Raw genomic sequence first — 15,349 nt, 5'->3', positions numbered from 1 at the left:
CTTGTGGAAGACAATGATGTACATCATTTCAAAATACCTAGTAAATCAGCTTAACTTTCTTCAATACTCAACTGTTATTATGTGTTATCTCCCTTTAAACAGATTTCTTGTTATTACCCAAGGAGCTTTAATGGACTCTGGTTATTACATGAATGAAAGTTATACATACACTGCCAGACGTCCTGTTGTGGTGGTATAATACGTTCTCTTGTCAAGTCTCAATCTGCTCACTCTCTGCACTGACGTATTTGATGAACGCTCAAAATAGCAGATAAATGTCCGTTTCATAAAGTAATATGTTCTATTGCAGCATCCCTTTATAAAAGACTTCACTAACAAGAAGCCAATAAAAGATTTGATCAGTGAAGCAAAGGCCGAGGTGGTAGAAGAAGTCAGAGATTTATCAGATGATGAGGATATTAATGAGATTAGGGTGAGTTCTAGAAATATTTGAAAAAAAAAATTCCAAATTAACTTTTGATAGTGTTTCTATGAATTATAAGGTTGAGGGGTTGATCAGGGGCCACGTAACTATCAGAGCAGCTCACAGTATCAGGAAAATCTAAATGATAAAAGATAGGATGCAGCCCTAAAACAGGCTAGTCGCTTTTATATGAACCTTAAGGCTGAGTAGGGCACACAGAATAGCAAAGGGAAGCTCAAGTCTAAATGAAAAAAGATTTGAACAGGATGTAGCCATAACCAGTCTGGTCACTTTTCTGTGTTGACGTCTGACTCCTGTGCTGTAAATGAGCTTACAATAAAGTGTCCTGCCATGGGTCTTCCTTTAGGTAAAAAAAACTTGCTTCGAACGTTCGCCAGATATAAGCCGGCAAATCTTCAAATCAACAGCCCTGGTTCAGGTGGTAACAAGATGGATTATCTTCTGCTTGGAGGTTAGGTGACATGCCATTCTGTGCCGTTGGTCCTACTCAGGGTAAGAAACATTCTGATGCTGAGGTCAGTGCTTCAGATAGTCGGCCCATTGTCTGCTGTCAACCCCTGATACAAGTATGACAGTATACCACAGACTGAGATGTTTTATATTTATCTTTCCAGCGTCACCTGAATGATACAGATACCTCATCTACTAGTGAGATGGACACTATATCTAACTACAGTGAGAAAGACAGAGAAAAGGTAAGGATTGCTGTCTGAGTCATGATTTTTAGAAGAAGAGCTTTATTCAGTGCCCTGAAGGATCTAAACCATTGATTATGAAATTAAAATCCAAGACTTTCCAATCTTTCTACACTATCATTTATTAGGAATGTGAAGGACTTTTGATCTGAGACAGTATTGAATCCACACCTCAACAGAGATTGTGTGGGAATTGTGTTTGTAAACTTTACCATCCTTAAGTAACTATTTCTGTTAACTTGACATCCTTTCAGAGAGTCCACAAAATTGATCACATTCAAAGTCAACGTAATTGTTTATTATGATTAAAATCTTTCAGAGTCTAGAGAAAGAGCGAAAGGTTTCAGATGGAAAGGAGAAAGAAAAAGAGAAAGAACCAGTGGTTGATAATAAAGCAGTAGAACGACCAAGCTCGAAGGAAGACAAGCGACAGTCACCGAAGAAGACACCTGCTCCCCAACCACCTGTGGTTAAACCTGCAGAACTAGCTGAGGTGGTGGTCGTTAAGCCTGAAGATCATGATGATGAACAAGATAGATCTTCAGATGAAGGACTGGGACCCAGTGGTGATGAAAGGTCGGAGGGTAGCCAGGTAAGGGGCTGACTCCTTTGTCAACTGTTCATTTAGATTTTTGAATGCGTTTTTCATTTTGGATAGTATGAAATAGAAAGGTCTTAATGACCTTGACTTAATACTTTCAGTTGTATTAAGAACTTTAAATTAAGTTTCAATTTAAACATTTGTGTTCAGTTATTAAGTGGTAATTTTAAACTGATCATGATTGCTTTTCTAATGTAAAAAACTTTTCACATTTCAGAATGACAGCCCTGCTAAAGTACAAGAAGGTTTCAAAGATCAAGCATCAGCCATTTCAGACAAGCGATCCCCAACACCTGATAAACGCACCCCATCCCCTGAAAAACTCTCACCTCGTTCTCCCACCCCTGATAAACGCTCGCCTACCCCAGACATAACATCAGCTCCGGAAGCAGATAAACCTGCTGAAGCCATTGTCATTGCTGACGATATACTGGAAGACATAATTCATGAGGTCATCACGTCCACCTCAGTGGCGCCATCTGTTCCAGGCGTTGTCCTTAACACCGTTCAGGATCTTCTGAGTCAAGATGATGATGAGGAGGAAGAAGAAGATGACGACGATTCACCCCGTGTTTCCGACATTATCGCAAATATCGAACACAGCAGCTCAGGTCACATGGAAGTTCAAGAGGTCAAGGTCAATGTCGAGGACGATTCTAATTCTGGAAATCGAACACCAGAAGATCCACCAGTTATCACCTTTCATAATCAACCTGTGCCTGATGCTGGTGCTATTGTCATAAACGGGCATGCAACTCAGATTAAAGATTCAACTAAGGAGAAAGAAAAAGAAAAAACCCCTCCTGTATCAGAAGTAGAGAAACGAAAAAAGGATGACACCCCGAAAAGACAAAGCGCAATTCCACAAACTGATCTTGATACTTTTGAGACTAAGTTAACAAGTGAGAATGGTTCATCACAAGATATTTCCAATCCTGACGATGATTCTGACAAGCGTTCAGACTCGGGGAGTGTGAACACTATTGACAGCGTAGAAAAAGACGAACCGAAACAGAAGACAGCACCTGCTATAAGTTCAGTACAGAAGAGAAGAAAGGGCAACCTTAAACCTAGAAATGTAAGTTTTGTATGCTTGTTTTGTTTTGTTATTTTCTTGGAACTCTTTGAATCTACAAAGTTTAATTTGAGTTTTTGCTGATTCTCATTCACAATGGAAATCCATGCAGGTACACATTCCAAATTACATTCGTGGATCAGTAATTTCATACGGAAACCTTTTCAGAACAGGCAGCAAAACTTTTATAAAAAGGAACTTGCATCCATTTTGAAATAGGCAGCCATACAATTGCCATGCATATGAAACAACTTGATATGTCCCAAAATAAACTGTTGTACATTCCCAAAACAACCTGTCACACAATTCTAAAACAACCTGTCATACAATTACAAAACAACCTGTTACATAATTATAAAGCTTCTTGTCACACAATTCCAAAACAACTTGTCATTACAATCCCAAAACAACCTGTCACACAATTCCAAAACAACCTGTCACACAATTCCAAAACAACTTGTCATACTATCCCAAAACAACCTGTCACACAATTCCAAAACAACCTGTCACACAATTCCAAAACAACTTGTCATACTATCCCAAAACAACCTGTCACACAATTCCAAAACAACCTGTCACACAATTCCAAAACAACCTGTCACACAATCCCCAAAACAATGTGTGACACTAACCCAAAACAGTTCCTAAAACAATCAGTCAAACATTCCCAAAATAAATATGAAAAACGTATTCAACAACTGCATCGTGACAATTCTGAAACAGGCTGCCATTACCACCCAGCAGAAAATTCCAAAACGGAAAACAGCGTATTTCCATGCAAAGGATTCCAACTTAACTCTGACTTTAACTATCTTTCATTCCATTCAACGAACAAGAAGAAAAAAAATAAATTAAGTTCATTGTGTTTGTTTATTCAACCAATCATCCATTTATTTATTCATTCACACATGTATTCATTCATTCTTTTTTTAATTGATTAATTTATTTATTCTTCAGTTGAATGCACATTATAAAAATGAGACTTGGAGAGATAAACTTAATATGAAAATTTAGTCAATAAATAAAATATTTTCACTGTTAAAATAGGGGTCAAAACAGCAATTGTAGAGTGATATAGAATATTCAAATGAAACCTAAAAAAACTCCAGCTTCAGACATCTGATATATTTTATAATTATAAAATTCCTTTCCTTCCCGTATAGAAGATTATCTGTATGATCTCAGTATCAAACTTGTCCTAGACAGAACTTGACATGTCAATCTAAACTTGGGTCAAAGAACTTTCCTTATCTAACTGTAGGAATAAAAATCTGTACAAGCAAGACAATTCCATTAATCAAAGTCTCGTCCAAAGAATTGCAAAATCAAGAGTAAATGTTGTATAGTAGTGAACTCCTTCAAAGTGTAGTACCATCAGGTGTTTGGAAAAGAGTAAGCATGGTCTGCTTCGAGAGAAATTTTCTGCTGCAATATTCAAGTTGTTCTTCCTTCATCTCTGGTCAGCTTTTACAATAGGAATTCTCTCTACATCACTTTATGAAAATCTTTTCTTTTTTCACCATATTTTCAGAGATTATTTTTCTTTTAATGGAACATTTTCCGAAGTTGATTATGTCTCTTCTCTTCTGGGATCAATGGAAGCAATGGGGAATTTTTGTTGATCAAACCTTTGTTCTGCAATTCAACATGGAAAATGACTTAAAACTTGGATTGATATTTTCAGTTTATATTGACTGATGCTTCAAATGTAAATGGGAGATGGAAATGCTAATATTAGTTCAAGGGTATTGTAAAGAGATTTCTGAACTGTTTCTGTGTATCAGTGACACTGATAGCATCTATTTACACCATTCCAATATTCAATCAGACGTCTGGGGATCTTGCTATTCTACTTGAACATTTTAGTGTTCTTGATACAAAATAAAGAAAGTTTGAAATAAGAAATGCATAAGCTTTCTCTTGTCCAAAGTATCACCAGATTTCAAAAGACTTCAGAACACCTTCACTATCCGTTTGACCAATCATACCTTAGTTTTAGAAACAGGATTTTTTTTTTTTTAGCTTAGATAATCAGTAATAGTGTTCACAACTCATCGTCGAAATTTTAGCCATTAAATCCATGTGTATCAAATATTATTCATGTTAGAAAGTTAAAAATTTGACTCTAATTTTAGTGAGAGTATACCATATATATAAATTGATGTTTTTCTACTAAATTAACGACTAGATACTTTAGATTAAAAGTTTCAGAGAATGTAAGTGACACATTTCCCTAGATTGTGGTCTGTAGGTTTTATTTATTCCAGTATCTAACGATCCTAAACATACTGAAAGAAAGTCATACTGCCCTATTCCAGCTATCAGATTGTAGTCTTAACAATAGAGATATCCTAGATCAATGTTCACATTAAACATGTCTTTGTGTATATTAACTGAAGTTTGATTAGGTTTTTATGTCCTTGATCTCTGCCTTTATGGATATTTTATTATGGAAACAAATTGATATGTGTATACCTTCACTTCATTCTTATATAAATAAACTGGAATTTGGTGGCAAGAACCTCATTAATGATGTTTATTGACTGTTTTATTTGGCTGCCAATAACACTCTACAGAACATATAGAAAACCTACAGGCAGATTGACTTGAAACATTTTACTTAAATATGTAAATTTCTTGTGCAGGCTTTTATTGAATTTGATTTCAACCACCTGTATCACTCATCAGAATCAAAATCTGTCTTGCAATTTGTCTACAATTAAATGAAAATCCTCCTCTCACTAGACTCCTAAGAGAAGTACCGACAGGTGTTTCGAACAGAGTAAGCAGGGTCTATTTTGAATGCAGAATCCTTTGAATCATGAGTACTGAGCCCACAATATGGAGCAATATTCAGAAAAGTAGGATGTAAAACTCCATTTATTTCATTTCCTATGGTGATTAAACTATCATTAGTCTGTTTAATATTAAAGATTTAATGAAATATTGCAACGTCTTGTTTCAGACATTAGAGCTGGTAAAGAGAGCAAGAGACTGGATATTAGTGTCTTAATTTCCCATAATTCTTCTCTTAAAGACCATTCTGTCTTCTACTTTATGTTTTCTTTCTGTCGTGAAATTAATCTTCCATGGTAACACAGACTTACAGGAATCAATAGTTCTGATATTATCAACTTGTCTGCATTTCACTACTCAACATAATTTTATACTCTTAAAACGTGGAATAAAACAGATTGTGAGTTCTGTCTGTAGATAAATATCAGAGTTCAATGACATGGACACCCTGAAAAGGAAGAAAAATGTGTCAAGCTCCTTCGCGTGGTCACAGTGTTGTAATAAGCTTTCAGTGAGAGATTGGGCATGTCCCCCTGTCTATGGTTGTGAATCTCAGTAAAAAATACCTAAATAAATTTCAATTCTATTACATATACTGACTCTATGAAGTTCAGTTGGCATTCTGACGGTGACAATCAATCAATTGGTATTTTCAAACTTACTACTTTGAAATTTCATTATATAGATCCAGGGTTCCTTGCATATTAAACAAATCTCAGCCCGGCACAAGTCAAATCAAAATACTGATATATATTATTGATTAATCCAGTTGCAGAATGGTGACATGCGATCTTTTGGTTCTGCTGTCTGATACTCTGAAAGTTTGTAATATTGTTCAAGAGTTTCATGCTTATTACATCTTTGATCATGGTTATTTGATTCATGTGCTCACAGCCAAGTACAAATATTGTCATGTAAAATACATGATGTGGCCTCCAGCTAGAAATTCAAACCATGTTATTGACCAAAATTAATTTCCTGTGTCATAAAGCCACCAGTTTTGTAGATTCCTAAGAAATCTTTGACAAATTTCTGGTAACCTGTAGGCTTACAGAAAGATTGTAGACACAGCAGTTCTTTTCAATTTGTTCTTGCCTTCTCTAGCCTGGAGCTGTGGTGGAAACAAACGGCAGTGGCAGACGATAAAGGCAGATAATTCTCATCAATTTATTTCCGTGCCTAGAGGAAGATGGAAATAACCAAGTAATTGAAATAAGCGTTTGGTGTCTTTCAGCCTGTTAGGATATGGTTTCCACTAGATTGACTTGAAGTCTGGCTTTATCTTCAGCTCAGACAAAAATGATGAAAGAACACTCATATTTTCCTTTGAAAGATCCATACAGCTAAGTTGGCGAAAATCTTGGGAAAAGTTCCATGTATTCTAATTATTTTTTCGCCTAATTAATGCTCAAGGTTCAATCTGAAGGTGACAACACCAAACAGTGTCTCATGAAGGAAATGTACCAGGACAGCAGCAAAGGTCTACACTTTGTTTGATCTCCATCTATCGAGAGATCTTTAAATCGCACAGTGTGCAGCAGATGGGACCTTTGTAATCTTTAACGTGAACAGTCTGTAGCACAATAGACCTTGTTTTATTTCCACTCCAGTTTCAACCATTTCCTTCAAAGTTTTCTACTTGTCATCATTTCACTTCTGGTTTTGAGAAAGACTTCCTACGAGAGAACATTTGAAATGAATGAATAATGAAAATAATTGAAATAATTGCCAACAAGCTGGGTCCCAGTGGTAAACCTGACGAGTAGGTTTCCGTGGTTCCCAGTGGTAAACCTGACGAGTTAGTTTCCTTGTAATCTCTATGGTACAATTCCAGTAATTTGTTTCTGCCCAGGAAGACATTGTGAAGGCTATTTGAGGTCAATTCTCTAATTGGGAGGCACAGAGACTTTTATAAGTAGAATGGTATGTTAAGACCAATATGGAAGATATAATGAAGGTTGATCTCTATAGTTAACCTCTCTATATAGTCTATATATCATATCATTATTATAACTTGTCACTGGTGATTGATAGCAGCACGGAAGAACATTGAATATTAAATATCTTTACTTTACTTCCAGTTTAGTTTCTCGGAAATCGTTAAATCTTTGTTAAAATGAATTCAAAAGAGGGACGCTTAGAGCTTTTATTTGTACCATTCTGTTTGAATAATGATATTTGCAACATGGGAATCAAATTAAGCGTTCTCACATTGCAATTCGCAATTTTTGTGATTCAATTTTTCACAACAATCTGCTCAAACCAAGAACCCTGGCACAATAGACGTCTATGGTTATATATGCCTGGTATTCCTTTTACCACTATCAGCAAAGGAAAAAGTTTCAATAGTTGACACCCCCAACCCCTTCCTCTCAACTTCATAGAAAGGCCACTACCCTCACGTAACCTTGAACCTGTCCTTGAACCTAGTTAGTATCAAATTGGCTGATACAATCTAATAAAAACTGTTTAAATACAAACTTAACACTAATAATTATTTTCATGTTTCCTTTAGTTTAATATCTACTTTATTTCTACATAGCTGACTCATCAATATTTATATTTCTATCAATATTATAGTAGTTAACTAGCAGACAAATACTACTTTAATCATATTGTTTTCTTTAGACTGAAACTGTCAGGTTACTGAATAATATTCAATGCCTAACTCTGGCTTATATACCATAGTTCACTGGAGCCTGATTACTGCCCATTTTCAATATTTTAATCTATTATGAACTTTGTCTTATACCTTGACTGCAAAAACCACCATTTACAACCTTTCTGGCGACGAATCTTGGCTATATTTGCTAATGTGCCATCAAATCAAATCGCTACATTCTGTCATAAAAGAATAAAGTCTATTGCAGTCAAGGTATAAGACATAGCTTGACATTGTGTAGATGAATTACTGATTTCTTAGGACAAAATCTGGCATATTTGATGTCAGACATCATCTAACTCTGGCATTCAAGCCAAAGGATTGTCTGAAGATCACAATCCAACTCTCCACTGACTGAGTTATCAGAGGAAGTAGTAATGGTATAAAATTCGTCTCAGTCATCAATCTTTAGAAACTATATCAATGATACCAACAATTATAGAAATTATACCATGAATCTTGCCAGATATCACAGAAATAATGACTGATTGTTGGCTGTATGTTGGTAAACAATCATTATTTCTCATCTCTAGATAAATAAACTATCTCTAGTTTCAATGTATAGGTGGTTTATTCTTTATCTTCTTCTCTTACAGACCAAATCCCCACATATAATACAAAGTTTTGATGGATTTGTCAAAAATGCTAGAACATAATTCTCATTGGGAAGATTTAATGGGGTAATTCTATATTCTGGTTCCAATGTATTGGTGGTTTATGTACTGTACTCTTCTATTAAAAACCCCCAAGTACATCTCTTCCAGGCAATATTCCTTCATTTAGACTATACTTTTCAATGGGAAGATTTGAGTTCAAAAGCAGATATCTGCCTGTGTGTTAGTAATGTTCAAACTGAATTCATTCATTCTGGAATTCATTCATTCATCACTCATTATGGCTCTCCAAACCAAACAATAATTTTTGTTTCACCAAGATTACAACCCACTTGGTATCTGTATTTTGATTTATTTTAACATCTTGAATTCTAATGTTGACGCCAAGAGAGAGAATTGCCAAATAATGACAGATACTTGGCCCAATGTTGCTAAACAACAATTACAGATACTTGGCTCAATCTAATTTATTACTAATTATATTTACTTCGTTAAAATACAATAATTATCTTTATTATATAATTAGATATTCTTTTATGATTTATTACAATACTCTTAACATAGTCTGAAACTTGTTGAATTGATTCTGTTAAAGTAGAAGGCCGACATAACATCAATCTGTAAGAGATGCTGAGTTGACAAAATACAGTACCAAAAAAAAACAATATTAGCTATGCGGACTCTCTGTTAGGGATGCTGAGTTGTCAATGCCAAATATCCTTATTATTCATGTGTATTTAAGGTGTGAAAAGTTGACATGCCTATTGCTATATGAAATCTCAGGATGAAATCAGGTTAACAAACTTAATAGACATTATTAGCAATGAAAATCCTTTGAAAGGTGTGCTGAGTTAACAAACCTAATACCAATTAAACACCATAGCTTAAGTAGACTCTGAAAGGGATGATATGCAAAATTCTGAACTCAGTAGTTGCAGAGTGGTATCAGGTGTTAAGAAGAGCAAGGATCAATAACAGCTGCTTCAGAAGTCCCTCAACAATAGATATCAATATAAGACTAGATACTGGTTCAAACTTGTAGAAAACTGTATTTTCTCGGTCACTAGATTCCACTGACAGTAGTTATATTCACCTTGTCAAAAACTGATGAAAATATCTGATTTCTGGATATTGTTTTATAATTTCTCCTGTCAGTAATATGTCAAGATTATGTTACCATAGTAACAATATTACAGAAAATAGAAATTGAAAGTAGAAATTGCGACCAGCTTCACTTAAATTTGTTGGAAATTGAATTTCTTCTCTGTTAAATTGGATAATTCTCTGTTGCAATTTTACTCTTATTGGATCATAAACTAGTTGTTTTATTATTAACATAGTTTTCTTTTAATAGAATTGTAAAATGGTTTTCTGAATTTTTTATGTGTATCAGGGAAACTGATAATTTTCAGTCAGACGTTGATGGTTCTTGCAATTCCACCATAAATAAGTGTTTGATGATGTCACTAATCACAAAAGATGCTTCACACAAGGCCTTTGCAATTAGTGACATCATCAAACACTTAGTTTTAGTAGAATTGCAGGAACCACAGACGTCTGATTGAAAATTAGAATGATGTAAATTGATGCTATCAGTGTCCCCGATACATATAAACAATTAAAAAACATCTTCACAATCTTTTTAATATTTCGTTTTTAATCTTCTGTAATTATCAGGTAAAGAACCAAACAAATTGTAGGGTGTTAACATTCTTCTCTCTTATTTCATATCTCTTGTTTCTAATATGGAATATTCTATAAAAATATTGGATTCTGTGTCTGAAAAAGAATTAAATTCAGAAAATATGAATTGAAACTACATTATTGAGATCTGTAATTAAAGCCTCAGTTTATCTTTAATGATGACTTGTGATATTTATAAAATATGCAATTTAGAATTTGATTGTAAGCAAGTAAATTATTTGATTCATGATGACCTATTAGCACTTGTCAAATTGTTAATTTTGTTGTTTGGTTGAATTCAGGAAAGTTCTAAAATAAAGTCTCATATGCAATAAATAGTCAGGAAAGATCTGAAATGTAAATTAAGGCAGGAAAAGGTCTGATATGATAGAAAATAAACTTTAGGAGTAAGAAAATAAGGAGAAAGGTTGGAAGAATCTTTAAAGGGAGAGAATATTAAGGTTTGAGACGATAAAATAACATGTCTATATTAAATAACAACTTTAAATCTTCCGGTAGGGAAACCTAACGACCTGACACATCTCAAAATACTTCTCTAGTTTATAATGACAATGACTTTTATCACCAGGGAAACATTAGACCATTTCTTATTATTCTTATCTTAAACTAATTGAAACTGGAAACATTTAACAACATTAACGTTGTCCGAAGTGGAGAAGTCGACTATTTCATTGATGTTTGATATTTAAAGATCCAAGAGATGAGTCAGAACTGGACATGATCTTCTAATTGATGGCGTCGGTGATGTAGTGAGGAGTTAATTGAATATTTCCCAATGTAGGAAGCTGGAGAAAACATTTAACCCAATTTTTGGAAGTGAAAGTAGGGTAGAGTTTTTATTTTTTTGTGTTCTGAAGGGTCCAAAAATTCAACCTAAATGCACCAGTGGAAGGCATGTATATAGCCTAGTTAACTATTACATAGTATTCCATTATTTAATGTGAGCTGTACCCTTAAAAGTGGGAGGCCATAGATCAAAAAATTATCGCCTAAATAAACCACTGGAAGCCATATATACAGCCTAGTTAACCATTATATTGTATTCCATTATTTAATGAGAGCTGAATTTTGCTTAATTTTGCTTAATGATTATTATAACCAGAAAAACACATGACATGTAAAAGACAGATGAAATTTCTTGATTTAATAATAGCAATAATTAACAATCTGATAATTTGTTCTAATCTCATAATGATCATCAATCTAGAAATTTAATGGGAGAATAAATTTGTCCAGGGATCAACTTGTTTTTGTTTGACCATAATCAACGATCTTTACACGGCAATGTCACGTAAACATTGTTCGACTTAAAACAACCCCGAGAATTTAGCTTGTCGTCCAAAACACAGATACAAGTTAATACACCCTAACAACCACACCAATAAACTTGGCACAGTTTGAATTTGACTTGATTGCTTTCGTCAATTTATAAGAAGGGAGATAATCTAGTGAAATTCTTGTATCAACACCAAGTACAGTAGTTTGTAAACAGACTGGGCAGGGCGTATCTTGTAAAGTTTTCTTCACTGGACATTTTAAATTTATAAAATTTGAAATATATATCCAATATCTTAAATCAAGTTTAAAAATGTGTCGTATACTACAGTTTCTAAAAGTTTTATTAAGTATAATATACTTAGGAGACGTCTCAAATTAGTCAAATTATCAATTCTCTCTAAGTCAACATTCAGTCCAGTACTTATTGCTTAGGTTAGTAGATCATCTAGTCTCTGAACTATTTGAACAACTATTACTAACAATTAGTATAATGTGCTGTTGTGATATTGAGTCTAGGATGGGATGTTGATCATTGTATTGAATTAGCCAGATTACTCATAGACTTTAGACAATTAATCTTAGTCTGAGTCATTGACATCACTTAAAAACATCATAATTTCTCATTTATTAGACTCATCTTCAGGAAAGAGCGATGTCTATAGGTATTACCATGGATCAGTTGGTAAACAGGATTCTCAAGAAACTAAGGTGTGATCTTTGTAAAAGCAATGCCAGTAGGTAAGGTTTCAGACTATGGTCTAATGGCGTAACTATCAATAGCTGACCAAGGTTTCAGACTATGGTCTAATGGCGTAACTATCAATAGCTGACCAAGGTTTCAGACTATGGTCTAATGGCGTAACTATCAATAGCTGACCAAGGTTTCAGACTATGGTCTAATGGCGTAACTATCAATAGCTGACCAAGGTTTCAGACTATGGTCTAATGGTGTAACTATCAATAGCTGACCAAGGTTTCAGACTATGGTCTAATGGCGTAACTATCAATATCTGACCAAGGTTTCAGACTATGGTCTAATGGTGTGACTATCAATATCTAACCAAGGTTTCAGACTATGGTTTAATGGTGTGACTATCAATATCTAACCAAGGTTTCAGACTATGGTCTAATGGTGTGACTATCAATATCTGACCAAGGTTTCAGACTATGGTCTAATGGTGTGACTATCAATATCTAACCAAGGTTTCAGACTATGGTCTAATGGTGTGACTATCAATATCTAACCAAGTTTTCCGACTAGGGTCTAATGGTGTGACTATCAATATCTAACCAAGGTTTCCAACTATGGTCTAATGGTGTGACTATCAATATCTGACCTAAAGAAAGATAAACAGTTAGAATGTAAGCTAGGTCTGTAGATTGATTATTAGCGTCAGGGAGAAACTAGAATAAATATAAATTGTCATATAGTTTACTAACGGATATACCAAGCCTCTTATATCAACCATCCAGTCTTATATCAACTGTCCAGTCTTATTTCAATATTATCATTTAGAACATTACTACTTTAGATCAGCTTCTCTTGGACCTGTCTGAAATTTTACATGTAAATCTTACACAGTTCTCTCAGACTCAAACATGACAGCTTTTCCTTTTTTAGTTTAATTGTAAAAGTTTGTGTGTTGAGAATAATGACCTAACCCATTCATAAAATCTAAAATGTTGCAGACTCTCATTTCTTGAACACTACTGTAAATTTCTGTGACTTCTAAGCCAATTTAACTTTTAATTTTAAGGTTTTTGACACTAAATTATTGTGACCTTTACTTCCAGACTTATACTACTGTAATTTCTTCTAGTTTTCAGCATAAAAACTGCGCGGTCACGTCAAGACTCAGTGTTATATTATTTGAATCAAGTCTGAGGTCTGAGTTGTAGAAACAAGCTATCTGATAATATATTCTAATTTAATACTGTATGATTGACAAGATGTCAGAGGGAGATGACAGTAGAGTTTGCGGACAACGTAAGATTACCCAGACGTTATTAATATAATAAAATATTGTCATGTATTATGATTGTTCTGTCAAGTCTGGAATTGTCTGGAAGACGACTTAGTTTCTTTTCTTCTTGATTATTGAGGCAGTAAATCTTGGAATAGAACTTATTTAGAAATATTCTAAATAGAGATTATGATAAAATAAGATTATGTTAATCAAGGTAGATGATACTTATTGCTCTGGAATACCTGATACTTTTCTGTGTTTGACAATTCAATATTCTTCCAATGTAGACCCCAGAGCTTGTAATTAGGCTCATTTACCTGTTTAATCAAAGCACAGATCATGATTGTACCTTGCGATTTTTAACATAGTTTCCCTTTGTGAGTGATTTAGGCTGGTGGGGCTGACATGGAAGAAACATCTAGTTATCCAGATGGAAGTATACACCAAGACCCTGTGCTACAAGCTGTGTATATTGAAGATCTATTGACTATAACATATCTAAACAGATTCAACTATTTATTTTTTTATTTACCCAATTTAATTCGATCTATTGTCAGCACTCTTTTGATCAGATTTTCATTAACCCAATTACGAGCAATAAAAGTATTCCATTTCAATTCATCTTTGTGTTTCTAAGATTCTGGTACTGTGTTTGTGTGATTTTGGGCCAATTATTCCAATGTCAGTCTGAATATAGTGAAAAGAATCAGGTTATATTAATAATAGTAGTACTCAGATTGAATGGAGTGAATCGTGAATAAGACAGGGTGACAGTTCTATTCTATTCTTATTTATTATCTCAATCAAATCACGGGAACGATTGCGAAACTTCCTGGATTCTTGATTGCTTCTCTGTCTTTAATTGAAGTCTTGAAGTAGAAGAGTTATAAAGGAAGAGTTCTCACAAGGGAAATAATAAATACTGAATTATCTGTAGGATTGCTTGCTTTTAATACCATTTAAATGATCATGTATTAGATTTGAGCTCAATTCTGTGAGTATTACAGGTGGCAGGTAGTGCTAGTGGTACATGGCATGCTTACTCTTTTACAACACATCATTTCCCTCTGAATTTGGTTTTGTCAACTTAAAAGCATACATTTTTGGAAAATTCAAAGAGGTTATATGGTTAATTTGGTATTATTACTATAGAAAGAACACTGTTGTTAAATTACATTTAATTTCCCTGTTCCATTTCTAAAACTATTTAATATCAATTATAATAATGATATTCCCCACTGACCAGAGTTAAAATGATAGAAATATCATCAAGATATCGTGATACTGTTTTATACCAACTGTTTTATAGGTATTTATCATAGAAGCTTTTAGCACCTCAACACCTTTTCTATTCTTGTTGGCCGGAAATCAAACAATTGATATACTAACACCTGTATTCTTACTATTTCCTGTTTTACCTCTTTCTTTCATTCGTTAGTGGTGGTGTTCAAAGTCTTTGAGCAAGGTGAAGAATGGTATTTTATTCTGACCTTTACCTCAGTCACCAAGCTG

The 15,349-nt window shown here is 34.1% G+C and overlaps 1 protein-coding gene across 1 annotated transcript in view; it reads left to right on the top strand.

The window, feature by feature from the left end:
• The window catches only part of LOTGIDRAFT_223090 (hypothetical protein), a gene marked incomplete at its 3' end in the record, with an annotated part of 67,278 nt that overhangs the window by 11,321 nt on the left and 40,608 nt on the right, over positions 1-15,349 (top strand). Inside the window, exons 8-10 of the mRNA XM_009068028.1 lie at positions 311-437; positions 1,473-1,633; positions 2,022-2,775. Coding sequence (XP_009066276.1) covers positions 311-437; positions 1,473-1,633; positions 2,022-2,775 — 1,042 coding nt within the window. The remainder of the gene's footprint in view (positions 1-310; positions 438-1,472; positions 1,634-2,021; positions 2,776-15,349) is intronic.

Source organism: Lottia gigantea (genome assembly GCF_000327385.1).
Source record: "Lottia gigantea unplaced genomic scaffold LOTGIsca_88, whole genome shotgun sequence".
In the NCBI taxonomy this organism is placed as follows: Eukaryota; Metazoa; Mollusca; class Gastropoda; family Lottiidae; genus Lottia; species Lottia gigantea.
The sequence above is the reverse complement of the archived record's forward strand: the minus strand, read 5'-3'. Positions and strand labels throughout refer to the sequence as shown.